This window comes from Leuresthes tenuis, unplaced genomic scaffold (assembly GCF_036924035.1).
Source record: "Leuresthes tenuis unplaced genomic scaffold, fLeuTen1.0.hap1 SCAF_13, whole genome shotgun sequence".
NCBI lineage: Eukaryota > Metazoa > Chordata > Actinopteri > Atheriniformes > Atherinopsidae > Leuresthes > Leuresthes tenuis.
This window is the reverse complement of record NW_027325367.1, coordinates 14,739,703-14,766,341: the sequence shown is the minus strand read 5'-3', so window position 1 is coordinate 14,766,341 and position 26,639 is coordinate 14,739,703. Positions and strand designations below refer to the sequence as shown.

The 26,639-nt window shown below is 41.7% G+C and overlaps 3 protein-coding genes across 3 annotated transcripts in view; all 3 read right to left on the bottom strand.

The window, feature by feature from the left end:
- Positions 1-387: 387 nt before the first annotated feature.
- LOC140266775 (C-C chemokine receptor type 8-like) lies at positions 388-1,350 on the bottom strand. Its single transcript, XM_072361877.1, has one exon. The coding sequence runs from the start codon at positions 1,348-1,350 to the stop codon at positions 388-390; it is 963 nt and encodes a 320-aa protein (XP_072217978.1).
- Positions 1,351-8,676: 7,326 nt separating this feature from the next.
- Positions 8,677-11,715, bottom strand: LOC140266774 (C-C chemokine receptor type 8-like). The gene is made up of 2 exons (XM_072361876.1): positions 11,683-11,715; positions 8,677-9,696 (listed from the first exon to the last, which is right to left on the bottom strand). The coding sequence occupies exons 1-2, from the start codon at positions 11,713-11,715 to the stop codon at positions 8,677-8,679; spliced, it is 1,053 nt and encodes a 350-aa protein (XP_072217977.1).
- Positions 11,643-26,639, bottom strand: part of LOC140267309 (clathrin coat assembly protein AP180-like) — a 29,248-nt gene continuing 14,251 nt past the window's right edge. Inside the window, exons 16-23 of the mRNA XM_072362543.1 lie at positions 26,185-26,349; positions 23,287-23,385; positions 19,947-20,012; positions 17,500-17,586; positions 15,841-15,902; positions 14,863-14,946; positions 14,659-14,769; positions 11,643-13,126 (exon numbers count right to left, since the gene is read on the bottom strand). Of these exons, the coding sequence (XP_072218644.1) occupies positions 14,683-14,769; positions 14,863-14,946; positions 15,841-15,902; positions 17,500-17,586; positions 19,947-20,012; positions 23,287-23,385; positions 26,185-26,349 (650 nt within the window). The 3' untranslated portion in view covers positions 11,643-13,126; positions 14,659-14,682. The remainder of the gene's footprint in view (positions 13,127-14,658; positions 14,770-14,862; positions 14,947-15,840; positions 15,903-17,499; positions 17,587-19,946; positions 20,013-23,286; positions 23,386-26,184; positions 26,350-26,639) is intronic.

Here is a 26,639-nt window from a genome sequence, read left to right as displayed (position 1 = left end):
AGAGACGGAGACATCGTGGTAACTGTCTGAACTTCAATGCAAAGAGTGATAGATTTTATTAATGGTTATTTCCTCTGATACTCACATGAAAACAAAGACAGATTTTTTTTTGTATTTCCAAACATTTGTATTTTTCTCTTTTCCTGATTCAATTTGAACATATTTCTATTTTAACAGCTATAGCTGCACACAAGTTGTAATCAGCACACAGTTGATTTTAGATGCTACTTAAGCTTAAAGTTAGTAATTAAAGCACAAATCATTTACAGCTTACTGTGACAAACTGAATGCCACACCATGTGTGTATCAACAGAGATAAGCTCTTTAGACTGAAATAGCCTTTTCCTGTTCCTTAAACAAAAATTCATCTTCTATTTGGGATCATTATCAAGGCTCTGCAGCTGGAAGGACGTCTTGTTTTGGGGTTATTTGGACCGTCTGCCTTTGTGGTCGAATTTTCTGGCACAAAGCGCAAAACTTGTGGGAAGTAAAGGCATACAGGAGTGGATTCAGGCAACTATTTATAAATGTTAGCGCTCCAAAAATGTTCCATGTGTCTGTACAAAACTTCAACATACTCTCGTTGTTGAGGTACGTAGCTGCCACAATCAGCACATTGATGCAAAGATATGGAAGCCACAGGACAAACAAGGTTACAGTGATGCTGGTTACCAGTCTAGTTGTCTGAGGGTGGCTGAAAAAAGCTGCTTGATTCACCTTCTTGTGTAGCCGAATATACGCAAATGCCACAATGGAAAGTAAAACAAATCCCATCATGATCTCCGTCAGCAGCACGGCCAACTTCTGGGTCTGAGAAATGAATTGACCTTGGCAGCATGTCCATTGTTCATCTGTGACCAGCTGTTGAACGACCAAAGTAGGGATTGACACCATCATTGCAACCAGCCAGAGCAGAACCAGCAGCATTCTTATTCTTACTTCATTTGAGCACCTCTGTCGGTGCACCACCAGTAGATAGCGGTGGATGCTCAGTACAGACACAGTCAGTTGTCTGCTGTAAATGCTGGAGTACACAAGGAACATCAAGAGCTTACAGGCCACCAGGCCCAAGGTCCAGCTAGAGAACAAAGAGTAAATCAATGTCGGAATGGTCAGCACACAGAGCAGATCTGACATGGCCAGATTCAGCATCAAATGCTGGCTCAGACTGGACAGGTGTTGCCAGTTAGGCTTGAGAATGATCACTGCAATGTTTCCAGGAAGTCCCAGCAGGAAGCAGACTGACAGCACCACTGCAGGAACCAGACTGATAGAATCCAAGGAGGCACGAGGCAGATATTCTGAGGAGGAGACGTTAGAAGTGACCACTGTGGAGGTGATCTCTGCCATGCTGCAGACTTACTGGTGAGGTTGTGCACTGAGCAAGTGATTGTAGATATGCAGTGAGATAGGGAAGTAGAAAGGAAATGAGATGAGAAGCAATGACACTGATGCGAATGAAGTGAGATCCTGAATATAACTGTTCAATCACGGTAGCTTGATTTTGCATTTTCATGTGAGTTTGAAATCTCTAATTCCAAATGAAAGTTGTTTTTCAACTTCTCTAACATGTCTCGTTTCAAATTAGTGGAAAGAAATAACCTAAGTGACCCATTGTTGCCTTTACTTTTTATACTTTGAAAAAATTAATCATCATCATCATCATCTGCCGCTTATCCGGGGGTCGGGTCGCGGGGGCAGCAGCTTGAGCAGACAAACCCAGACGTCTCTGTCCCCGGCCACTTCCTCCAGCTCTTCCGGGGGGACCCCGAGGCGTTCCCAGGCCAGCCGAGAGACATAGTCTCTCCAGCGTGTCCTGGGTCTTCCCCGGGGTCTCCTCCCAGTGGGACGTGCCCGGAACACCTCCCCAGGGAGGCGCCCAGGGGGCATCCTAACCAGATGCCCGAGCCACCTCATCTGACTCCTCTCAATGCGGAGGAGCAGCGGTTCTACTCCGAGCCCCTCCCGGATGACTGAGCTTCTCACCCTATCTCTAAGGGAGAGCCCAGACACCCTGCGGAGGAAACCCATTTCGGCCGCTTGTATTCGCGATCTTGTTCTTTCGGTCACTACCCACAACTCGTGACCATAGGTGAGGATGGGAACGTAGATTGACCAGTAAGTAGAGAGCTTCGCCTTCTGGCTCAGCTCCCTCTTCACAACGACGGGTCGGTGCAGAGCCCGCAACACTGCAGACGCCGCACCGATCCGCCCGTCAATCTCCCGCTCCATTCGTCCCTCACTCGTGAACAAGACCCCGAGATACTTGAACTCCTCCACTTGGGGAAGGATCTCATTCCCGACCCGGAGAGAGCATTCCACCCTTTTCCGGCTGAGAACCATAGTCTCGGATTTGGAGGTGCTGATTCTCATCCCAGCCGCTTCACACTCGGCTGCGAATCGCTCCAGTGAGAGCTGAAGGTCACGGCCTGACGACGCTAACAGAACCACATCATCTGCAAAAAGCAGAGACCCGATTCTGAGGTCGCCAAATCGGACACCCTCAACGCCCTGGCTGCGCCTAGAAATTCTGTCCATAAAAGTTAGGAACAGAATCGGTGACAAAGGGCAGCCCTGACGGAGTCCAACTCTCACCGGAAACGTATCCGACTTACTGCCGGCAATGCGGACCAAACTCTGGCACCGGTCATACAGAGACCGAACGGACCCTATCAAGGGGTCCGGCACTCCATATTCCCGGAGCACCCCCCACAGGACTCCACGAGGGACACGGTCGAACGCTTTCTCCAAGTCCACAAAACACATGTAGACTGGTTGGGCGAACTCCCATGCACCCTCCAGGATCCTGCCGAGGGTATAGAGCTGGTCCACTGTTCCACGGCCAGGACGAAAGCCACACTGCATCTCCTGAATCCGAGGCTCGATTATCCGACGGATCCTCCTCTCCAATACCCCCGAATAGACCTTACCAGGGAGGCTGAGGAGTGTGATACCCCTATAGTTGGAACACACCCTCCGGTCCCCCTTTTTAAAGAGGGGGACCACCACCCCAATCTGCCAGTCCAGAGGCACTGTCCCCGATGTCCACGCGATGCTGCAGAGGCGTGTCAGCCAAGACAGCCCTACAACATCCAGAGCCTTGAGAAACTCAGGACGGACCTCATCCACCCCCGGGGCCTTGCCACCGAGGAGCTTTTTGACCACCTCGGCAACCTCAGCCCCAGAAATGGGAGGCCCCGTCTCCGAGCTCTCCGACTCTGCCTCTTCCGAGCACGTGTTGGTAGGATTGAGGAGTTCCTCGAAGTACTCCCCCCACCGACTCACAACATCCCTAGTTGAGGTCAGCAAAGCCCCGTCCCCACTGTAAACAGTGTTGACTGTGAGCCGCTTCCCCCCCCTGAGACGCCGGATGGTGGACCAGAATCTCTTCGAGGCCGTCCGGAAATCGTTCTCCATGGTCTCACCGAACTCCTCCCAGGCCCGAGTTTTTGCCTCAGCAACCGCCGAAGCCGCAGCCCGTCTGGCCTGTCGGTACCTATCAGCTGCTTCCAGGGTCCCACTGGCCAAAAAGGCCCGATAGGACTCCTTCTTCAGCTTGACGGCTTCCCTCACCACTGGTGTCCACCAGCAGGTTCGAGGGTTGCCGCCACGACAGGCACCGACCACCTTACGGCCACAACTCTGATCAGCTGCCTCGGCAATGGAGTCACGGAACATGGCCCATTCGGACTCAATGTCCCCCACCTCCCCCGGGATATGGTTGAAGCTCTGCCGGAGGTGGGAGTTAAAGCTCCTTCTGACGGGGGATTCTGACAAACGCTCCCAGCAGACCCTCACAATACGTTTGGGCCTGCCAGCTCTGATCGGCATCCTCCCCCACCAGCGGAGCCAACTCACCACCAGGTGGTGATCAGTTGACAGCTCCGCCCCTCTCTTCACCCGAGTGTCCAGGACATACGGCCGCAAGTCCGATGATACAACCACAAAGTCGATCATCGAACTGCGGCCAAGGGTGTCCTGGTGCCAAGTGCACATATGGACACCCTTATGTCTGAACATGGTGTTCGTTATGGACAGTCCATGACCAGCACAGAAGTCCAACAACATAACACCACTCTGGTTCAGATCGGGGGGGCCGTTCCTCCCAATCACACCCCTCCAGGTCTCACTGTCATTGCCCACGTGAGCATTGAAGTCCCCCAGCAGAACGAGGGAGTCTCCGGTAGGAGCATTCTCCAGTGCCTCCCCCAGAGACTCCAAAAAGGGTGGGTACTCTGAACTGCTGTTTGGCGCATAGGCACAAACAACAGTCAGGACTCGTCCCCCCACCCGAAGGCGGAGGGAGGCTACCCTCTCGTTCACTGGGGTAAACCCCAATGTACTGGCACACAGCCGGGGGGCAATAAGTATGCCCACACCTGCTCTGCGCCTCTCACCACGGGCAACTCCAGAGTGGAAGAGAGTCCAACCCCTCTCAAGAGGACTGGTTCCAGAGCCCAAGCCGTGCGTCGAGGTGAGTCCGACTATATCTAGCCGGAACCGCTCAGCCTCGCGCACCAGCTCCGGCTCCTTCCCCAACAGAGAGGTGACATTCCACGTCCCAAGAGCTAGCTTCAGTAGCCGAGGATCAGACCGCCAAGGCCTCTGCCTTCGGCCGCTACCCAGCTCACATCGCACCCGACCCCCTTGGCCCCTCCCACGGGTGGTGAGCCCGTCGGAAGGGGGACCCACGTCATCATTTCGGGCTATGCCCGACCGAGCCCCATGGGCACAGACCCGGCCACCAGGCGCCCGCTGCCGGGCCCCACCCCCGGGCCTGGCTCCGGGGGGAGGCCCCGGTGTCCCATATCCGGGCAAGGGATCACGAGGTCCAAATTTTTTGTTCATCATAAGGGGTCTTTTGAGCTGTTCTTTGTCTGGTCCCTCATCTAGGATCTGTTTGCCTTGGGTGACCCTACCAGGGGCTTAAAGCCCCGGGCAACATAGCTCCCAGACTCATTGGGGCACGCAAACTCCCCCACCACGATAAGGTGACAGCTCAATTAATGTTTTTTTAAATCAAAGGTGACTACTGGAACATATTCAAATGGAACGCACCCTGTAATAAGCATTGAAAATAAGATGTTTTTTAAAAAGTTAACACATCAAACAATACTTGTCAATATATATTCATTCTTTAATGCTGCTCTTTCAATAGAACTGGCAGTAACTTAAATAATTAATCTTTCATGTTTAGACATTGTTTAAAATAAAGACATTAAATAAACATACAAAATAAAAAGACATGTAATAAACAACATACTCTGAACTTAAATAACATGCATTGCGGGTGTTGATCGTGAATACCTCTCGAATTCAGATGGATATCTGTAAAGTTACGACATATGAATGAAGAACCGGACAATGTTATCTTCCTATGTTTAACAATGTGTCACTAAAAACAATAGCAGGTAACATCTGTTAACAGTTGAGTTACTTCATATAAATGCCTGATTACTTGAATAACTTAGGTTTAACTACTCGGTGCCTGTCAAAGTTCCTGATTAAATGTGGTAAATTTAACAGAGCTTTGCAGAACAAGTTCAGTGCAGTATTTGAACGCTGCTCTTTAGATAAAACTGGCTGGAACCTAAAATAATTATTCTTTCATGGTTTCTAATATTTACTATTTCTATGACTTATAGACTCATCATCACACAGAAAAAAAAGACAGCAATGTCAGATGTTAGAGGAACCCCTGGTTGAGTTGAAAGGAAGCTTATATGCACCATATTTTACTCATATTAGGAACAAGAATCAAACAAACTCAGGTCATTTTCAAACACTGAAATTTCTCCATGGCATTCATAGTTATAGATAATTAAGTTACCTTTTTTGTCACCTTTAAGATATTTTGGCATCAAAGTTGAGCTCCAAAGTTGGAAATGAAAACCAGTGAAATGATTTCTTCAGCTGCTGCACAGCGGAAACTTTTCGGTGATGTCTGCAACACATGGGGTCCATAAATAACTCTGGGTTTTTCCTGATATCACCGCAAATGCTCTCATATAATATGTCAGCAAGACAGCTATGTGCGTTGGTGTTGCAGCAGCTAAAGAAGGAAGAAGGAGTTCTCGAACTGAGTGAACTCAGATTGCAGACAGATTGCTCAGGTTTGCACTCCACCTGTTTGTAGGTCTGATTAACACATTTGCTTGCAGGATAACCAGATAGCAACTTTGTCTGTAAAGTTTTAAGTGGCTTTACAATTAGCAGTGCTCTGTGCATACATAGAATAACAAGAGTCTTTTTTTTAGTGTTTTCAGGTAGGAACTTTTTAGATTGTCTTTTACTGCATCCATTCACAGCAAACCTTTTTTTTCTTTTTATCTTTGCACAGAGAGAAAATTAAACCATATCAGTATTATTTCCCTTAACATTGAGGCTACCAACTTTGTTTTCCTCGTGCACTCGTTAGTTTTCTCTTTTACCAGTGATGCAGTTTTAATGTCGTTAGATTTGAGATGTTTTCGGGCTTTCTTAAATACTGTAGGTCTTATAGACGTATCTTATAGGATGTAGTAAATAAAAAGGTTTCTTTGTTAAATGACAGTTAAAGTAAGGGCTTGCATGCATTATTAATGATGACATTGTGTGAAATTTGTTAATGTAATTATTACAGGCTTGTCTGTTTACAACATCACCACAGACATAACATTCTCTCTGCTGCTTCTTTAGTTACTGTGTTGCCTATAGATTGAGATTGTTCGCCATCTACTGGTCATATGTCTCATAGCAAACTTAAAACAATGTTACTTCTCTCCAACTCTTTGAGGTAACTAACTTTTTGTGTTTTCATTTTCAATGGGATGGGCACTGAACACATTATGTGTGTGCTGCTTTATGCCGCTGCTCTGACAGTTTGCTTTTGCCAAGAATGAGAGCAGTGATTTGTATAGGTGGACCAGGAAGAGTCTACCGGGGGCTAAAAGTTACACACACACAGCACTTTTAAACAAAACCTTGTTCAAATGAGATAATGTTTATGAGATTCCATTATCTGTTGCAGAAAAAATGGAAAGATTCGTTAGCTTTTACATTAGGACATTAGAAAGTGGCTAGTTGTTCCTAGATGCTTCAGTACTGTGGCACTGTGTGGGAAAGGCATACTCCAGGTTTCTAGACTTGTAGAGGAGTTTAAATGTACTAAAGTTAGGACAGAGCTCCTGTTAGCTAATAAGAGAGTGGCAATTCAGTTTGTTAGGAAGACAATAAGGAGGCAAGGCAGCTTAGAGGATGCTTGTGATTGGGAGATGCAGGTAGATTTAGCAGATAAGCTTGTTGTTCCCCAGGAAATAACCTCTACAAATTTAAGGCCTGATATAGTCTTGTGGTCTAGGAGTAGAATGGGAGTCTATTTGATAGAGCTGACTGTTCCTTGGGAGGAATTAGTGGTAGCAGCATATGAAAGGAAAAAGCTTAGGTATGTGGAGTTGGGGGCAGAAGCAGAGCAGCGAGGATGGAAAGTTAGGATATGTCATAGTGAAGTGAATATAGTGAAGGAAGTGTCAGATGAGGCAATAAAGTCCAGTCAATGGATTTGGATTAGAGGAAACAATAGTAGCTGGCGGCCCAGCAGGGGGAGCACCTAGGGTAAACAGACTCTTGGAGGAAGTAAGGAAGAAATCCGAGATATATTTAAATGGAGGGTGTGCCCCATGTGAGCCTTTTGAAAGCAGGTGGTTTTTAGGTGAAACAGCCAATAGCACATCTCCAAAATCCAGATTACCTGTTTCTCATTCTGAGCAAAATTATATGTTCTGCAGTACATTGCAGCATGAAAAAGAAAAGCTTGGCAGAAATGTTTTATCTGTTGTTACATTGACTGTGTTGTTGTTCCTTCAGGTCACTACAAGGTCCAAATGCCTATCAGACACCTTCCCATTGTCCTCAAAAGCCAGATATTAGCAGGTCCAGCCTTTGCACTAAATTAAGAAAAACCAGCAGTCAATTTTAAGTCATAGTCGTGGTGTCACTCTTCTAGTCTAAATCTTACGAAGAAAGAGAATAAGTACACTTCCCTAAATACTGTAAAATAACACTTTTATATTGTGGTATTCCGTCTTCACTTTGAGAAATTGAGTGACACAGTGACAGAACTGAAATGACAAGCAAGAGGTTTAATGTAGTCAGAAATATATACAATTCCTTTCCAGAGAATCGTTATACACTGCAGGAAAAAAAAAGACTTCATTGCTGAATATCAAAAATGAGTTTCTGCACCTGCTGATGTTACAGTGGAGCATATTCTCTGTCTTCTCTGTTTTAATCTACTTTATGGTTGACAGGAGAGACGGAGACATTGTGGTAACTGTCTGAACTTCAATGCAAAGAGTGATAGATTTTATTAATGGTTATTTCCTCTGATACTCACATGAAAACAAAGACAGATTTTTTTTTGTATTTCCAAACATTTGTATTTTTCTCTTTTCCTGATTCAATTTGAACATATTTCTATTTTAACAGCTATAGCTGCACACAAGTTGTAATCAGCACACAGTTGATTTTAGATGCTACTTAAGCTTAAAGTTAGTAATTAAAGCACAAATCATTTACAGCTTACTGTGACAAACTGAATGCCACACCATGTGTGTATCAACAGAGATAAGCTCTTTAGACTGAAATAGCCTTTTCCTGTTCCTTAAACAAAAATTCATCTTCTATTTGGGATCATTATCAAGGCTCTGCAGCTGGAAGGACGTCTTGTTTTGGGGTTATTTGGACCGTCTGCCTTTGTGGTCGAATTTTCTGGCACAAAGCGCAAAACTTGTGGGAAGTAAAGGCATACAGGAGTGGATTCAGGCAACTATTTATAAATGTTAGCGCTCCAAAAATGTTCCATGTGTCTGTACAAAACTTCAACATACTCTCGTTGTTGAGGTACGTAGCTGCCACAATCAGCACATTGATGCAAAGATATGGAAGCCACAGGACAAACAAGGTTACAGTGATGCTGGTTACCAGTCTAGTTGTCTGAGGGTGGCTGAAAAAAGCTGCTTGATTCACCTTCTTGTGTAGCCGAATATACGCAAATGCCACAATGGAAAGTGAAACAAATCCCATCATGATCTCCGTCAGCAGCACGGCCAACTTCTGGGTCTGAGAAATGAATTGACCTTGGCAGCATGTCCATTGTTCATCTGTGACCAGCTGTTGAATGACCAAAGTAGGGATTGACACCATCATTGCAACCAGCCAGAGCAGAACCAGCAGCATTCTTATTCTTACTTCATTTGAGCACCTCTGTCGGTGCACCACCAGTAGATAGCGGTGAACGCTCAGTACAGACACAGTCAGTTGTCTGCTGTAAATGCTGGAGTACACAAGGAACATCAAGAGCTTACAGGCCACCAGGCCCAAGGTCCAGCTAGAGAACAAAGAGTAAATCAATGTCGGAATGGTCAGCACACAGAGCAGATCTGACATGGCCAGATTCAGCATCAAATGCTGGCTCAGACTGGACAGGTGTTGCCAGTTAGGCTTGAGAATGATCACTGCAATGTTTCCAGGAAGTCCCAGCAGGAAGCAGAGTGACAGCACCACTGCAGGAACGAGAACACAGTAATCCCAGGAGGAATGAGGCAGATATTCTGAGGAGGAGGAGAGGTTAGAGGTGACCACTGTGGAGGTTAGCTCCGCCATGCTGCAGACTTGTTGGTGATGTTTGGCACTGAGCAAGTGATGATGATAGATATGCTGTAAATCAGGGAAGTAAAAAAGGAAATTAGATGCTTTCTTAGTAACAGTGAATGAGGAAGTAACAAAAAAAAAGAAGTAGTGAGGCTGGTGCAAATTAATTGAGATCTTGAACATCATAGCTGCATGGCTTTGCATATTAGGCTTTTTGATGTGAATACTTGGAAATCCTGTTACTTTCAAACAAAACTTTTTTTGTCTTCTATAACATGTCTTGTGACTCTGTAATGGACTTAAAGTTCTCTCAAAATGGAAACCGGTGAGATAAATCTCACTGGTTATCTAGCTGTTGCACAGCGGAACTTTTTTAGGTGATGTCTGCAACACATCGAGTCAATTAATAAATCCGTCTGTCAGCAAGACAGCTATGTGCGTTGGTGTTGCAGCATCTAAAGAAATACTCCACATGGCTTGTCAAATGACCTCACTCATGCTGCTCAACTGGCTCTTTCTTGTAACTAGACTTTTTTTTTTTGCGAACCCTTTATTTCTATGTTTTCACAGAGAGAAATGTAAGAAAATCCATGTCGGCATCCTTTCCCTTAACAGTTAAGCTACCAATTTTAAGTGGGATTCCAGTGACTTTATGTTATAAAAAGCTGCACCACTGAAACAGCCAATAGCATATCACTAAAGTTCAGATGAGTCATTTCTCATTCTGTGCAAAATGATATGTTCCTCAGTACATTGCAGCATGAAAGAGAAAAACTGAAATGTTTTCCCGTGTCGTTACAATGGCTGTGTTGTTGATATTTGTAATATCATTCATAAAAGCCATTCATCTATGTGAATCTTTGAAGAAGACAAGCCAATATTATATTCATCATAATCATTTTATGTGGTACTCATCCTATATATGTCCTATGAAACATTTGTACACTAATACAATACAGACTCCAATAAAACACCAGGAGTTTTTACAGATTCCGATCAGAGCATCTGTCTTGTATTCATTTGTGTTGCAGGTGTTATATACTATGTTTATGTTTATGTATTTAGCAGACGCTTTTATCCAAAGCGACTTACAGGTAGGCATATAGGGTAAGGGGGTCTTGCCTAAGGACCCCTACTGGAAGTAGTACCTTTCATGGAGAGGATTTGAACTCAGGTCTCCCACAGGAAAGGTGGCAATCATACCACTACACTATCCAGTCCTAATATTAATGCAACTTTGTTTGCAAAAAAAGTGTTGGTTTGTAAAATGTAGATAAAAGCTGAATCCATTCATACTCCATTCCTGTTTAATCTAATGCACGGTCATGGGGCGTCTGGATCCTGTCCTAACTCCCATTGGACAAGAGATGGGGTACACCCTGGAAAGATCGCCAGTCCATCTCAGGGCCACACAGAGACAAACAACCATGCATGCTCACCACTAGGGTCAGTTTAGAAACCCCATTTAACCTAACATACATGTTTTTAAGTTAGTTAAGATTTATCTGTCACTAAATGTAAAAATTAGACCCTTTGTTGACACACATCTAAGATCAAAAATCTGGGCTTTATACAACCCGGGCCAGGAAGACTGAGAAGAGGCCGCATTACCTCCTAAGTGACAGTATGTCTGATTAACTTTGAATCTCACGGTACTCTAGTTGTACTGTGGTCTGTTCAGCCATTCATCTGGTTGTTTAAAGATTCCAGTCATCTGTAATGTGTCTGCTAAAGCCTTAGCAAGCCTTATCCAATTTTTATGCATGCATTATGACGTAGGACATCTGTCCACATGCATAAAAAAAATAAAAAATTAAAATCAATAGCAGCAATGCTTGTTACACACTCACTGCACAAAACATGATTTTTATAGATATTTAGAAAAAATATCTTGACTTGAGTTTTTATTGATCTTTCCTTTTCTTTCTAATGAAAAAAAAAGAAAAAATTGTATGATCGAAGCTAACAAAACCAGAGCAAATGTAAGGGATCGACCACAAGGATAAATCGGATCAGTGTATTTGTCTTTTATTGCATCTCATTTGGACTCACATGCAGGTTGAAAGGGAGGATGATACCATCCATTATTACAAAAAAAGGGGAAAAAAAGTCTTCATATGAAGACTTAGCAAACATTACTTATCCACGTTTGTTTTTCAGAGTCATAGTCATCTTTATTTTTCTTTCAACACATTGTTAATGCCACAATGGAGTAAGATACAGTCACTTTTCTGAAATAAATAACACAGAGAAACATCCAGCATACACATGAGTGCTTTACAGTGAGTCCCTAAGACTTCAGTGGCAACACATGAGCAAATGTACTGACCGCTGCTGTATCAGAAATGACTCAAGAAGAGCTGAGGCCCCATTCCAATCACACACACACATTTACTTCTATGTCTCTCCCCTTAGCTTCTCTTGTGTTGAGACCGAGACAAAGAAAGGAGCTCTTTGAGCGAATCAAAATGCGTCCCAGATTTGATCAACCCATGTTGTGCGCTATGATGCAGTATCACTCCACACCAGCAAGGGGCGGAACAGAACACATCGTGGGCAACACTTCCATTCAAATCCATCTCTTATTTCTGAGAAGTATGTACAAGGACTGGATAAATGTATGTCTGTCTGCCTTTTTCCTACATGTTAAAGTAACTAAAATATATGATACAATTTCTTTGTCAGAATAAAGATTAAAGAAAATATGTATAATCTATATTTCAATAGTCCAAAATGCATATGTCAATTTGAACACAGGACACAAATTTTTGCATGTTTCATACCGTTTCTATCATAAAAAAACAAATAAACAAATAAAACTAGTAAAAAGTAAAACTAACCACTGTTTGATGTGGTGCTCAATGATAAGTTCACATTTCCAGTGTAAGTTGGGGTATGGTACATTTTGATCAACTGTTTTCCAAAAAATTGTATTAGACAGGAGGAGGAAGAATGGCCACTCAGATATGGGTACAACCAAGTCTTTGATGACATTGAACACAGCTCAGTATTAGTTTGGACATTAGGGGTGGAGGAGCAGGGGTGCAGATTTGCCAGTGAGGTCACACCGAACACAGTCCACATTTAACAACACGGTCCTCGTCTGGGAGATGCGCAAAGAAACCAACATATATCCACCATTCCAAGTCAGCTGATATGCTGAAATCCAGAACAAATCTAAATATCCATTAATTTATTTTTTTGTTTATTTTTCTGTTGTATATTAAGTAAAGATTAACACTGAATACACACACACTCACACACACTTAAACAGAATTCAGGTTTTCTGTAACTAGGGTTCACATTCACTGTTGTGCTACAACATTAGATAAGGAGGACATCTTTTTTTTTGTTGTTTTCTTTTTTTTTCTCAGGAATAGAGGCCAGTTGGAAGTTAGAGGGCATAGATTAAAGAGATGATGGCTGGTTGGCTGGGGGGGATTGGGAGGGGGGTGCAGACATCCACATCCACAGAGCTCCAGACACAAAGACAAACCTGCAGAAGAATGAGAGAGAATTAATCATGGCTGGAACAAAAAACTTGTGAGGCTGAGTCTGATCATATTGGTAATTATGCATATTGCACAAAAACAGAAAATAAGTCTCAGACAAATTTAGTTTGCAGCTTGCGTTCAAGTTTCTTTACACAAATCAGGAAAATAAAGAGTAAAATTCATAAAGATACACAATACAATGGTGGGTCTTGTCTATATCCGAGCCACATTTTTAGTGCCCAACTGTTAAAATGATACATTTTCAAACTGATGCTTTACAGCAGTGTCTCATATGTATCCCTAAAACAGTGGCAGCTAGACTGTCAGACAATCTAAATCACAACCGTGTTGTTTGTTTAAAGCCAGTAAGCTTTACTCATCCAGCTTGACTTCTCCAGGGCTCATTGAATATAGTACTATGCTCGTTGCTGCTAACATAGCTAAGCTACTATCTTCTGGCAGTAAGGAGCAGCAGGTTACAGGGGTCTGGTAAGCTCCATATCTATGTTCTATTTTCAAGCTTGTGATCTCTAGCTATCTTATTGAGCTAGTTTACCTACTGCTTTCCTCTTTATGATAAGATAAGCTAACAGTCTCCTAAACTCTGGCCTAACTTTCAGAGATGAAGTGCTTCTCAAAGTCATGGATGCTTCCTTGGTAGGATGAAACCCTCTAAGTCGCATCATTCTCAGAATAGAAAAGAGTCCTTTCTTGCATTTGGAAACTCCATAATAGAAAAAACAAGTGGGCACAAGTCAAGGTCACAGACCCACTGTCAAAAAGACCTGACAGACAACAGCTAAAAAGCTGAAATGGCTGCTAGCTTTTAACTGACAACCTAACGGCCATTAATACTGCCAATTACATTTTATCGTCTTTTAAAGGAACACATTGGAATGTTGACAACTTTAAAAGTGAGAATAATATGGTGAACCCAAAAAATGTAAATGCACAGTGCACAAACCTCAGTCCATCTTCCATCTGCAACATCTTTGATGTGAGCAAAGGACTGAGGGCACTTTGAGAACAGTGAAGAAACGGAGAGGCATCTTTGAAATCTGACAGAAAGACGGACCAACTCTTTCAAAAGATTCTTAACCCTGAACAGCTCTTTTGGCAAGATTTTATGATGGGGCATCCAAAACACACATGTTGTTGTTGTTAAGGTGCTGCTAAGGATCCATCTTTGACTTTGAGAAGCAGCATTCGAGAAATATGCTTAAAATCAGTCCTCTCCACAGTAACAGGCTGAAAACTATCAGATAAAACCATTGCACTAATATCACTGTGTTCCTGTCAGCTTGCCTTGACTGCTGGTTGAAATATGGCTCATCTAGTGAGGGCTGCATGATGCTGGAGGTAACAGAGGATTCTGCTCTATAAACTTTGCTGTGTAATCATGGCTTATAAAGAAGAACACGTCTGAAATCCTAATGTTTAATTGGAATGTTCATTTTACTTTAATAATTGCATTAAAGGTTTACAAAAGCATGCATATCAGTGAGTGTTATTTAGGAAGAGACAGCAAATGCACCTCAGGGGTTATATGTCAGGCAGTCTACATGAAGTCTTTAATATTTAGGTCATCCAGAGCATTCCTGGGAGGTGGGGGCTTTCTGGGACTCTGGGCCATTCCAGGAGACATCTGCAGAAACATTTTCTTTTAATATGCAACTTCATTCTTAGTGTATGAAATAGTTATGAGTATATATTATCCACATAGGAATGAACATGTTACCGGCGCTCCTGGGGTCACTCCGGGGGCAGGGAATCCTGGTCTGGCCATGGGCATCATGGGTGCTCCGGCAACTGGTGCCCCAGCCTTTCACAGAGAAAAATGAAGGAATAGAAAGAAAATAAGGCAAAATGTCTGCCATCTGATGGATGTGTAAGGGGAACCTAAAGGGCTGATAGTCCATCAATATCCACTAATGTCCAAGCTGAACATTACTGGACTGGACTGGAGAGGTCGTCTTACCATGGTGAAGCTAGGGTGAGTCCCCATAAAAGGAGCGACACCCATGGGTATGGTCTAAACGTGTGGAGGGAAGGGGATGGAGAGGAGGAGTTGGGATGTTACTGTACTACATATAACACAGACAAAGGTGACACAGACAAAATGTTTTCATGTTTTCTAGTTGAACACAAAAGTAATGTTGAAGACAAACAAACCGATACAAGAAATATACAGACGAGACAACAAAAAACCTGACTTTAAGCCTGGAGTGATGTTCTTAATTGACACATGCACAAAGAAATAAAGGGCAGGGGGGAGGCTTGTAGCCTTAAGATGGAAAAGTCAAATCTGTTGTTGTCAAAAAATGCAAGTGTGTTAATTAAGGTATTCAGCTATGAAGGTATAACCACTTCTCTGAACTCTATCATGCTTGAAGGAAGATATACTTCTTCAAGAGAAAAAAAAGTTGTTTCCCTGCAACAACTTCTTAATTTAGCGGTAGCCTATCATTTGCCACTTCATCACTCTTCAGTAGACACTCCAGATATATAACCTTTCTTTTAAATACTTGTGATTGAGATCCATCTTATACGTTGTGTACTCATTATTGGCTGTGTAGAATGTGATCTCTTTTCTCTTGTTTCCTTGCATTCCTCTCTGGAGAGTCCAATGAAGGTAATGCTTTGAGTTTGCTGCTACAGGTATGCTCTGTCTGCCATGCAGCTCCACTCCATGCTATAAGACACAGACAACATTTACCATGGGAGCACCCCAGCTGGGGGGAGCTACCTGAGGGGCCGCTGTAGTTCCCATCGTCAAGTCTTAGACAAAGAAAGAGATAGAGACACAAGTACTTCATTAGCATTGTTTTGAATAAGCAAATGAAGAAAGCATGAAATTAACAAAAAATAACAAGAAAGTGATTAGCTCAGTTTAGCTTAAAGATTTAAGACAGGACCAGACAGCTAGCATGAGTTTAAAATCTGCACCATCAAATGTCACTGAGATGTCCTTTTTTTGTAAGTGAATTAATAAAGAGTAGGTCAAAAATGTTATTTTTATGGTTTTTGATGACGTTAAATGAATTGATGCAAGATATTGAGCGAAGCTACCTGCCCTCTATTTTTTGACCGATAGAAGATGTGAAGCTGACGCAATGCATCAGTTTGTTTGGATGTCATCTTCTATTCCAGCTTGCTTTGAGGTTGTATTTTGTATCAATAGACCCTTGATGCTCTAACCATTGGATGAGTCTCTAAAATCATATCCGATTAATTTTTAATCCTCATAAACAAACAAAAGTATATATATGTATGTATATATATATATATATACACATACTGCAGGTAAAAAAAGAGTTTATAATAAAATATAATATAAATATGATAAAAACCCACTACATATGACTCCATAAAAGGAACACATTAACAAATGTATTTGGAAGCACTCTAAGTAGTTGACATGAATAAAAACGTAGGTCAAATTTTGTGTTGTATCAGATTTCGGCACAATGCTGGCTTATTCATTTGCAGATATATATCCAGCTGTGCAATTCAGTTACTTCCAGTAAGGTTTGTCTTCTTTTTCCTTTTTTCTTCCTCCATCTCTTCTCTTCTCCACTAGATTTGATTGTTTATAGCCAAACAAAACAAAATGTAACCAGGCAATAGTGGTTGTAAAGAGAGGTAATGGGAAAGCATTACTTGTAAGATGGCGCTCCCCATCCCAGCATGCAACACAATATGACGTATCTTCATGTTCTTCACACTTTAAGAAATGCTTCAACATTTTGAGAAATATGCATTTTTTCTGGATAGTAGATGCAAAAATGAACGTTTTTAAAGTCTGCAGTTAGCTTAGTTTATTAGTGGAACAGTCTGACTCTATCCAATGAAATCTGCCAACCAGCACACCAAAAACTCCTGAGTAAAAGGTGATATGTTACACCACTTTATCATTTTATGGCAGTGTATTTACCGTTTGCCTGTACAACTTTGAAGAATCAACTTAGCTCCTTTTTTGTGTTGGCTTGATTGAAATATTGTCTCTAAGCGTGCTTACGAGGGAGCTTCACAGGTGCTGGTACAGTGTATTAGACAATTTTCTTACAGATGGATGGAGCCGGACTTGCTTGAGCTTCTTTGCCAACACAACTCATCCCATACTTACATGTGTTCTTGAGCAAGCCCTTGCCATCATATCATAATGAGCTGGGTAACTATTTTTCAGCATTTAAGATAGTTATATATATCTGCATCTTCCTAGGAGACCATACATAAATACTCTTGCCAGCTTCTGACTGTAAATTTGTACTCATTGGAACAATGAGGGTGCCTGAAAAAAATAATGAAAAAACAAACTTTGTCCTCAAAAGTTTAAGCATCTTTTAAGTCAGTATTTTTCTCAACAATTACTTACTACTAGCCATGTTAGCCATGGATGTGTCAACATCACCCGCTTGAGGGGTGACAGTGGGCTTCATTACATCTCCTAGGCCATCAAATACTACAGCAGGGAGGGGGGCAGAAGAAAGGAAAGGACAGGAAGGAAAAGGGAGGAAGATATTAGAATTCCTTAGTGTGAGCTATCCTCACACTCTACCACAACTCAGTCATAGGCCTTCTTACTACTGGGGATTACCATGACAACCAATGAGTGTCTCCATGACAACAGAGAGAAGAGAAAAAGCAATGTAACATGGAATTATGTGGAGAGCAGGAATAATCAATACAAAGTAGTGAAATGATCACTTCATACTCTTAAATAAGTATTTGATACTGTAATAGTTGTTACATGAAATACCAGTAATGATAATTTCACAATATGGCAAAATGAATGAAGATTTTTGCATCAATATGTGTATGTGGAATTAATAACAGCAGAAAGTACCCTATACTGATTTGTTCATCAAAAGTCAGGAAAACACTTTCAATAGTTTAAGGAAAATATGAATTATTTGTGTTTTATCAGGTTTGTGGTTGCCACAGAGATTGAGATGAGGGCAAAAGCACTGTAGCTAAATGAAGACAGGTTACAGGCTAAGGAAGCATTATACAATAACACTATTTCCCACAGACACTTTTTGTAACCATCAAGCATCTGTTGGTGGAGGGGACAGTGCGGCTGAGCTCGTATTGCACCACTGCAATGCAGTGCACTGTGGGAAATTAGCGTGTTAAAGAGCAAGGAAACTCACCCAATCAAATGGCAGGAAGCAAGAAATGAGCCAGCCCAAGAGCCAGATGGAGAAAGACAGCAGGGAAGATTGAAGAAGAGAAAAAGTGGATTGCAAAGAAAGCACATATGCCAGAGAAAGAGAGAGAGAGAAAAAATGCAACGAGGTTTTAAAGGAGTGGCTGACAAAGAGACCATCAGCGGTTATTGTATGAATACAAAGAGAGAAAAGGAGCAAGAGTTAAGGCTTAAAGCAGTTCTATTGCAGACCATCAATAATCAGATATGCGAGTAGTGGTGCTGAAGGAGATGACCAGGAACCAGGTGAGCAGAGGCCAATGTTGTCATGGTAACAGTTACTGAGGTTACCAGTTGCATAGTTGAATAGAGAGAAACATTTCTCCACAGACGGTATGTAAACGTGATGATCAAATGATGACGTATGATTGACCTTATATGGACATGTGTTCAAATCAACAAATTTACACTGAACACTGAACCTTAAAAACTAACAAAAATAACACTCACACTTTCTATACAACCGTCTTTTCTAAGCAAAGAACATGTAGCACAGGTGAGTGGATGAATCAAATATGGAAGAGCCAACAGCAAACTTTTTCATTAACCTTTACCAAAGTTAATAGAAACAGTGACTGATAGATGTATCACAAAACAACCAGTTTTGTAGTTATCATTGTAGATGATGTCAATATAATGTTCAAAAATGATGTTAGGATCTTAGAAGAACAATGACAAGGCACCATGCATCAGATTAATGGCTACAGACACGGACAAATTATGAGCCAATGGGCCCAAAGCATCCCATCTTTATCAGAAACAAGTAGCGAGTGAATACAGACTCTGAGGTGCTGCTGATGTTTGAAATTGTTGCTGCTGATCTTATTTTTTTGTATCTCCAGTTTAGTTCACACTGGAGATAAAGAGAGACTGTTAGACTCCTTCCCTTCTGACCGCCCACCACAGCCACAGCTAGACGTGCAAAGTCATTACACTGTTCAAAATACTGTAGAGAGCATTTGAATTGCCTTACAATGTTACAAAATGAATACAAAACAAGCACACACTTTATTTATCCTCTTAACTAAACTCCGCAAATTCAAAAAAGTGAGTAATCTGTCCACGAGTACAGCTCACAGAGCCTACATTTCTACAGCATGTCAGTGCTCTGGCTCAAGGCTTCTTATGTCCTGCTTGCAGACTACATTTTAAAACATTGCTTATGTCACAATCTTTCTTTTTTTTGGCTTGTGAAATGGTAAATATCACATGGCTGAAAAACTGCAACTGCACGTACAGACTAGTTCTGCAGAATGCCAATTATTTAAACATAAATACATTCATGCAATTTATATATATGAATACGCAAATGATCATCTTGATACTATTTTGTTTGACAAACTGTTTAGTTTACTAGCTAGAGATGTTGCTCAGATCAGCGTTGTCTGACTGTGCTTTACTTGAAAATATAGATGCTTACTCAATATCTGGGTGTGATCCACACCACTGCTAAACCTTTCATTTCAACCTTCATTAAGGTCTAACGTGTATCTTTTCAATGTGTTTTACACCTTGAAGTGCTCAGTCAGTGAAATGAAGCTAAAGCTGTGAAATGTCTGTGACATGTTGTCCCTCTGCCGTTCACGTGCAAGTTCACACATGTGAGGATGTACCTGACATCAGCTCAGCACCGGGGGCAGCAGGAGCAGCAGCAGCTGGGGCGTCTCCTCCTGCAGACTCTGTGGCAGGTCAACCAAAACATGACCAAACCATTCCATGCCAGGTCAAAACAAGTTGAGCCGTTTCCATCGCAGCATAAGGGCAAAGAAGGGTAATAATCAGCCTTCGCCTTCAACACTAGTAATTCCAAACAAAATGTTTAGAGTTAGAAATCAGGGCTGAAAATGCAAAGAAACAATCTCAAACATTTTATCAGCAATGTACCAGTAACATGGCCTTTTTGGATTCAAAACACGCACCCACTCACACTCACATATCTTAATGCTTTCTTAATTTTTCAGTGGTCAAAGAGTCCTCATACATGTTTAAATACACTCATGTTTATCTGATGTCGTATCTGTGCTCATAGTTGTTTTTCCTAAGTCAGCACACATCAGTAACCCTAGTTGTACCAATGCAGTCCAATTCAAAACAGCTTTATAAAGTAATTTTTCACAATAAAAGGCCAAAGATGTTATTTGAAGTTGAAGATGAATAATTAACTTAAAATAGTATTTCAAATTAAACTATTTCAATAAGACCAAGCTTAATTTCAAGCGCCCTGGTGTTACAATTCCAAAAAGAGGCAAACAAGTTGTCTACAAAGAACAAGAGTACAGTTTGTAGCAGACACAGTCCCTGTAGTTATGAAGGAAAACTTAATGGTTTCAGTTTGATTATCAGCTGTTCTTCTGTTTTTTTAATGGTATTTTCATGAACCAGTGAGACAGAGTGAGGGTAGGCAGTCATATGAGTTACCCACCACCAAATAAGCTCATGATGGCTCCTGTGTCAATTTTGGGTGGGGGTGCTGAGGAGAGGATGGGGGCAGGGGAGCTGAAGGCATCCGCTAGAGAAGGCAAGGTGGAGATGATGTTCAGACCACACACTTGCACAAATACTCACAAACTGTTGACTGTGATTCATTATAATGCACCGGCAAATTACAGTTGCAGTGCACACAATTCATGCTGGAATTGGAAAGGAGCTAAGGAGTCATTTAGTAAACATTTCAGACAGCTCAGCAGCTTCTGGCCAACCCACAAGAAAGCAATCCCATCTCTCTTTTCTGTTGCCAAATCAAAGCCAAGGGCAAAGCAAAAAAGCAGACACAACAAGACAGCATAGAAGAATAAGAGCGCACACAATGGCCGACTGAGTGCAAAAGGGTACCTGCTGAAAACAAGTCAGCACTGGGAGAGGGGTCCACTTTGCAGAGGCTTGGTTCTGGCATGGAGTCAAAGATATCTACGAACACATGCGCACCGAAAAAAAGGGGAGGGAGGGGGGGGAGGGGTCGGTAAAATGCTCAACCTTTTAACAATGTTGATGAGGCTCAACCACAGCAAAATTGTAAATATGTGACACAAGAAAACAATAAAAGAGGGGTGAGAAGAAGAGACTAGAGAAGATGACAAGGCGCATCAGACCAGTGAGCAGGCGAAGATGCAAATTAGTATGACAAAAAAGAGAGAGAAGAATCCGGAACCACACACATCTCTAACGTTTACCGCTGAAAAGGTCAGTCCCAGGCCCGGTGGTGTCTGAAGCTGAAATGGTTGCAGTGGTGGTGATGGTGTTGGATGCGGATGTGAAGAGGGGGGAAGGGGAGGGGGAGGGCTGGGGCACCACAGAACTAAAACAGGCGTCCAGTGAACTATTAGTCTCCACCGTCATCATGCTGAAAAGATCTAGACCTGAAGACGTTGCGTTGGCACTACCATCCAAAGGTGCAAAAGGGTCTTTTTGGAAGAAGTGGGATGGGGAGAGAAAGAAATATGACACATGGAAGGGAAGGGTAATGTTAGACAATGACCTCACTCGAAAACAGATTACTGATGACTTTGATGCAATACTGAATGAAAGTTTGAGACAATTTCAGATCTTGAAATTATTATTCATCGAGAAGTAGTCTTATTAGTCCTTCTCATGTTCCTCAGTCGATCTCGGGTTAAACGACAAGACAGAAAAAGCTAGTTTATTAATCCCTGCGTTATTTTCTAAAGAATTCTCACTGACTTACTTTTAGTGCTCAGCATGTTCGCACAGTACTGTTCTGTATTTCATTCATGGGTACTGAAAACACTCCAATAGCCATAAAAGGAGGAGAGGGGGATGAAAAAGCATTTGAGATCTGAGAAGAATGATAGGAAAACACGCAGAATTCCAACACACTCCATCTGTGTTTAAAAAAAAAAGGACAAACAACTGGGGTACACAATAAATGCTTTCGCAATTCAAAAACTGTCCGAAGAAACTACAACAAAACTCTTAAAGCAGATGACTATTATCATCAAAGGAAACTTCACTTATTTTCTTCTTCTACCAAAAGACAAGAGACAAGCCAAAGTTTTGTTCTTGATTGCAACAGTAACAGCAATGGTCCCTCCAGACGGAAGCAACTATGAACCGTGAATCTGCCTCTTACTGTTCCAGCACCAAGACTCAAGATGAACTAATTAGCTTTGAAAGCAGCGATGAATGCATAGACTCAATCATACACACCTATGCAATCTTTATGAAACACTCAAACTATAGGTAAAAACAGTACAAAATTTAGTTTATTTTTGCACACAGCTGGTTTGTCTTGGGACAATTAAAAATGATATGAACGATATTTTGAACAGATGTGAGAGTGGTATGGACGATTCAGTCTAAAATAAAGTCAGTGTTATATCAATAGTTATAGTATGTCATAAGCAATGTACCCATTCATATTATGCTGTCAGAGTTAAAAAAAAACTTTTACAAAAGTTTTACAATTGTAAGACAGGATTCAAACTTATGGCTTGTTGGTGTGTGTCTCTGATGTGTCTGGCAAGGTTGCCACAATAAGTCAGACGTGCTTTGATTAGGTGGAACCTGCTCTATTACTTGAAACAGACTGTGTTAATCCTGCTTTGGTGAAGAACAAAGCCCTCGGGACAGTGGGAAAAATTTGGCAATCTTTTCTACAAAAAGCCTCTCTGTCAGAGAGCCGGCACTCTTGGCACAAAAAGCATCACATATGGACACTTGGTTAAGACTCAAGCAACACCATCGAGCTATATATTTTAAGTGAAAGCATGATCTTTTCCCAGCCCTGAATAGTTTCGACAAAGGAAATATCATGCTAACTGATAGCAAGTAAAAAAGAGTAATCATCACAGGAAGCAAGAAAAAAAGGCAAATGTTTTTGCACCACCAAGCTAACCATGTGGTTGTTACTTAGATTAACACACGTAAGCCACTGACTTGAATACATTCACACTCACTCCCACAAGCAGACGCTCACTCTGATTTTCAATCACCCACCAGCTCCAGCGTTGGTGGCTGGGGTGGGCGTGGCAGCAGCCCCACCCTCAGTTGTTGCAGCAGAGGCCTCAGTGGCAGGAGCAGGTGTTGCAAAGGCATCTGAAGTTCACACAAACCCCAGGATGGAAACGTCAAGAGAGAGATGAGGATATAAGAATTAGAAAAGAGAAGAATAAGTTAAGAAATATCAGGAGGTAAGGAGAATACCAAGAAAATGAAGGTAAGATTCAACTATTTGAGTCATAAAAATTATTCAGCACTTGTTACATTGTATGCAAGTGTAAAAGAGCAGCATTATGTGACATAGATGACTGACAGGTGAATGGATAAATGGGTACAGACAGGAGGCACTAAAGCAAGGATTAATCTACTGCACAAAGAGCAGAGTAAGCCAGCAGTCTACAAATGTTACAGCTGCCAACTGTAGCTGTATCCACGTGACAGGGTTTGATACAATTGCTTTTCACTGCGGTCAAAGAAAAGCATGTTGAACTATCAAACAAGATGCATGTGGGGAATGAGTGTAGCGGTGTGCCAGCCAAATGTTGAGTGTGCATGTGAATATGTTAAGTGTTTCTGAAAGAATACCAAATCCAGATGTGTGTGAGTAGAAGAAAGGGAATGACATTGCACTTTTATGTTTATTACATCTGTGTGGAATGGAGCCCAAAATTGGTTCTTATAAAAAAAAAGAAAAGAAAAATAGTCAAATAAATAATCTTAGAATTGCAGACTCATTGTTTTCTAATCAAAGGTACTGTTTGATCTCATCATTAAAAAATAGTATTTCATCATTACTATTTAATAATAAAATCCTTCTCTAATTAATTAATTTCTTAATTAAAATGACTCATTTGAAATCATAATTTTCCAAGTTTCCACTGCAGTCACTTGCAGCGAGTGAGAGAACGCTTTGTGTGTGTGCTCTAAATGCCTAAATCCCTAAATGCCTCTAAAGAGCCTCCTCTGTAGCACCTAATCTAAACCTTTTGTAGTAGTTAATGCAAAAATGATGAGGCGGAACGAAGATCCTCTTCATACAAGATGATGCGTTACAAATTACAAGTATAATGAAAAGTTATTTAGACTTCTGGTCTCAGGAGAGAGCCTGGTAGGAGTGTTGTGAAATGTGAGCTTGGGATATGCCTTGTGCAAATTTTGTGGAACTTTATTGGTTACGCGTGGGCCAATAAACAAATGTTGAAATTTGCATTTATCTTATATTTGGGTAATCTAGTCATATTTTCTCTTGCTAAGAGATAACTGCATTGCCAGATCTTTGTGGAAGTATGTCCTGCTGAGACACAGACAGACCTCAATTTATTGATTTGCCAGTTTGAAAAGAGCAAATTCAATGTCATAATATTCAAAGATGTGTGACTTGTTCAAATAGGTATCATTTCCTTTGAAAACTGCATGTATGAGCAAAATGATCTCTTATCTGTTACTTATGTTCATGCTCGATTCTCCCATGAGAATATATAGGCTCTGTAACCAATTTTCTCCTAAACAAGTGGGTCAGAGAAAGCCATGTTACATGGATACAAGAAATTACTCTTCTTAACAATCGCCAGCTGGGTGCAGAAGTCTGTGAGCAGGTCAGTTCTCACACAAATCTCTACAACCCATGAACGCAAGAGCATAACAATTCCCAGATAGCCCAAAAACGCATGGAAGAAAGCTACTGCAACTATGGAATAATCAAAGGAAATAATCAAATTGCATCAAGAAAACTGTGAAAAAAAAGCATTGTTTGTGTGAATTACAGATTTCCGGTACAGTGTATACTTAAATATATCTATCACAATGTATTGTAGGTTGTATTTTTGCTCAGCAGCTACTCCTACCCATTGTTTAAGATAAGACTACAGTGAGTCAAAAATAAAAAGTTACAGAACTGTTTTGACGTCCCAGTTTGTGCGAGGAATTACACATGTGACAAATATATCGGGAGAACTGCAGAAACTATCTATGTTCCCTCTACTGTTGTTGTTGTTTTGGCACGCGCAGAGCTGATGTCGTGATCAAAGATGCTGCAAAATATCACACCACCACGTGAGTGGTGAAATCACCATGAAATCAAAAAGGGGCCGTTCCTTCAATTGTAACATTAGCACTGCAAGCCTGCAAGTTTCCATCAATGGAAAGGCACCTTATGTTATTTTCTATGCAGTGTTAGTTTTGATTTCATAATGTCACCCGATGACGCTTATGCACAGTTACCCCCCCAACTTTCAACAAATCACTTGCCCCCAGACTCATTTTATCATCCAGACTATGGCAGTGTCAGAATAGAAAGCAGCAAGCTAATGTTAACTGCTGTTGCCATGTTTAAGGTAGCTGGCCTGCTGCCTTGCTGTTGGGCAGTTGACATTATCTATGAGAGCATAGTTACTATTTTTTGCATCAATGCAACAAATATCGAATGTAACATTAATGTTACAAATGGAATAATTCTCTTTGATGTCAAACTTTCAATGAGCGTGTATTTTTCAAAAAACGAGAAAAATGACTTTTTGTTTGAATATTTAACATTTTGTGTCATGCAGTACTATTTTCTGTTAAATGTGGAGTTTAAAGGATTTGCAAACCATTGCATTCTGTTTTCTTTATATTTTTTGCAGCTTCCTGGTGCTTTTCAATTTGGTCTTTGTGGTTATTCAATAACTTTCATCATTTCTATGCGACATAGAGCTGAAAATGAGGGGGATGTGCATCAGTGCAGTAAGAAGCAACTGTTTTTGATGATTGCTTGTAGTGTACAAACAATATCTGTGCCGTCTACATACTAGATGTGTTTCAGCATGCATTTGAGTGTGTTATTGTGTGTGATGGGTTTTAGGGCTTGAGCTTCTCAGATTGATTCCTTCGCAGAGAATTTTCTGGAAGCCCACTGACCTCCCAACAGATCCATATTGGTGGCGCCAGGGGAAGTGGCGGCTGCTGTGCTAGTGGGAGGAGCTAGAGAGACTCCAGGTTCTGCCGCTGCAGGAGTGGGCGTTGCTGCTGCAGGGGAGGGCTCTGCGGTGAGGGTGGGTTCAGATAGCAAGGAAACGCCCATTTCTGCCATTTGGGTGTTTGAAATCCCCAAAGAAAGGCAGAAAAATAAACCACAAGGGAGCAACCAAAGTAACCAGAGGAGTCACCGATGTGACAGTGAGGAAAAGAAGCCAAAACAAAAGTCCAGTCAAATTAAAACCATTTAGGCAATTTAAAATGTATTGACAAAAGCAAAATCCAGATTGTAAACAAATTAAAGTCGCAAAACGATCGAACACCACCCGTTCATAACCAATAAATAAAACAACAACCAACCAAAATAGCCCCCGTTAAAAACCAAAAACATACAAATG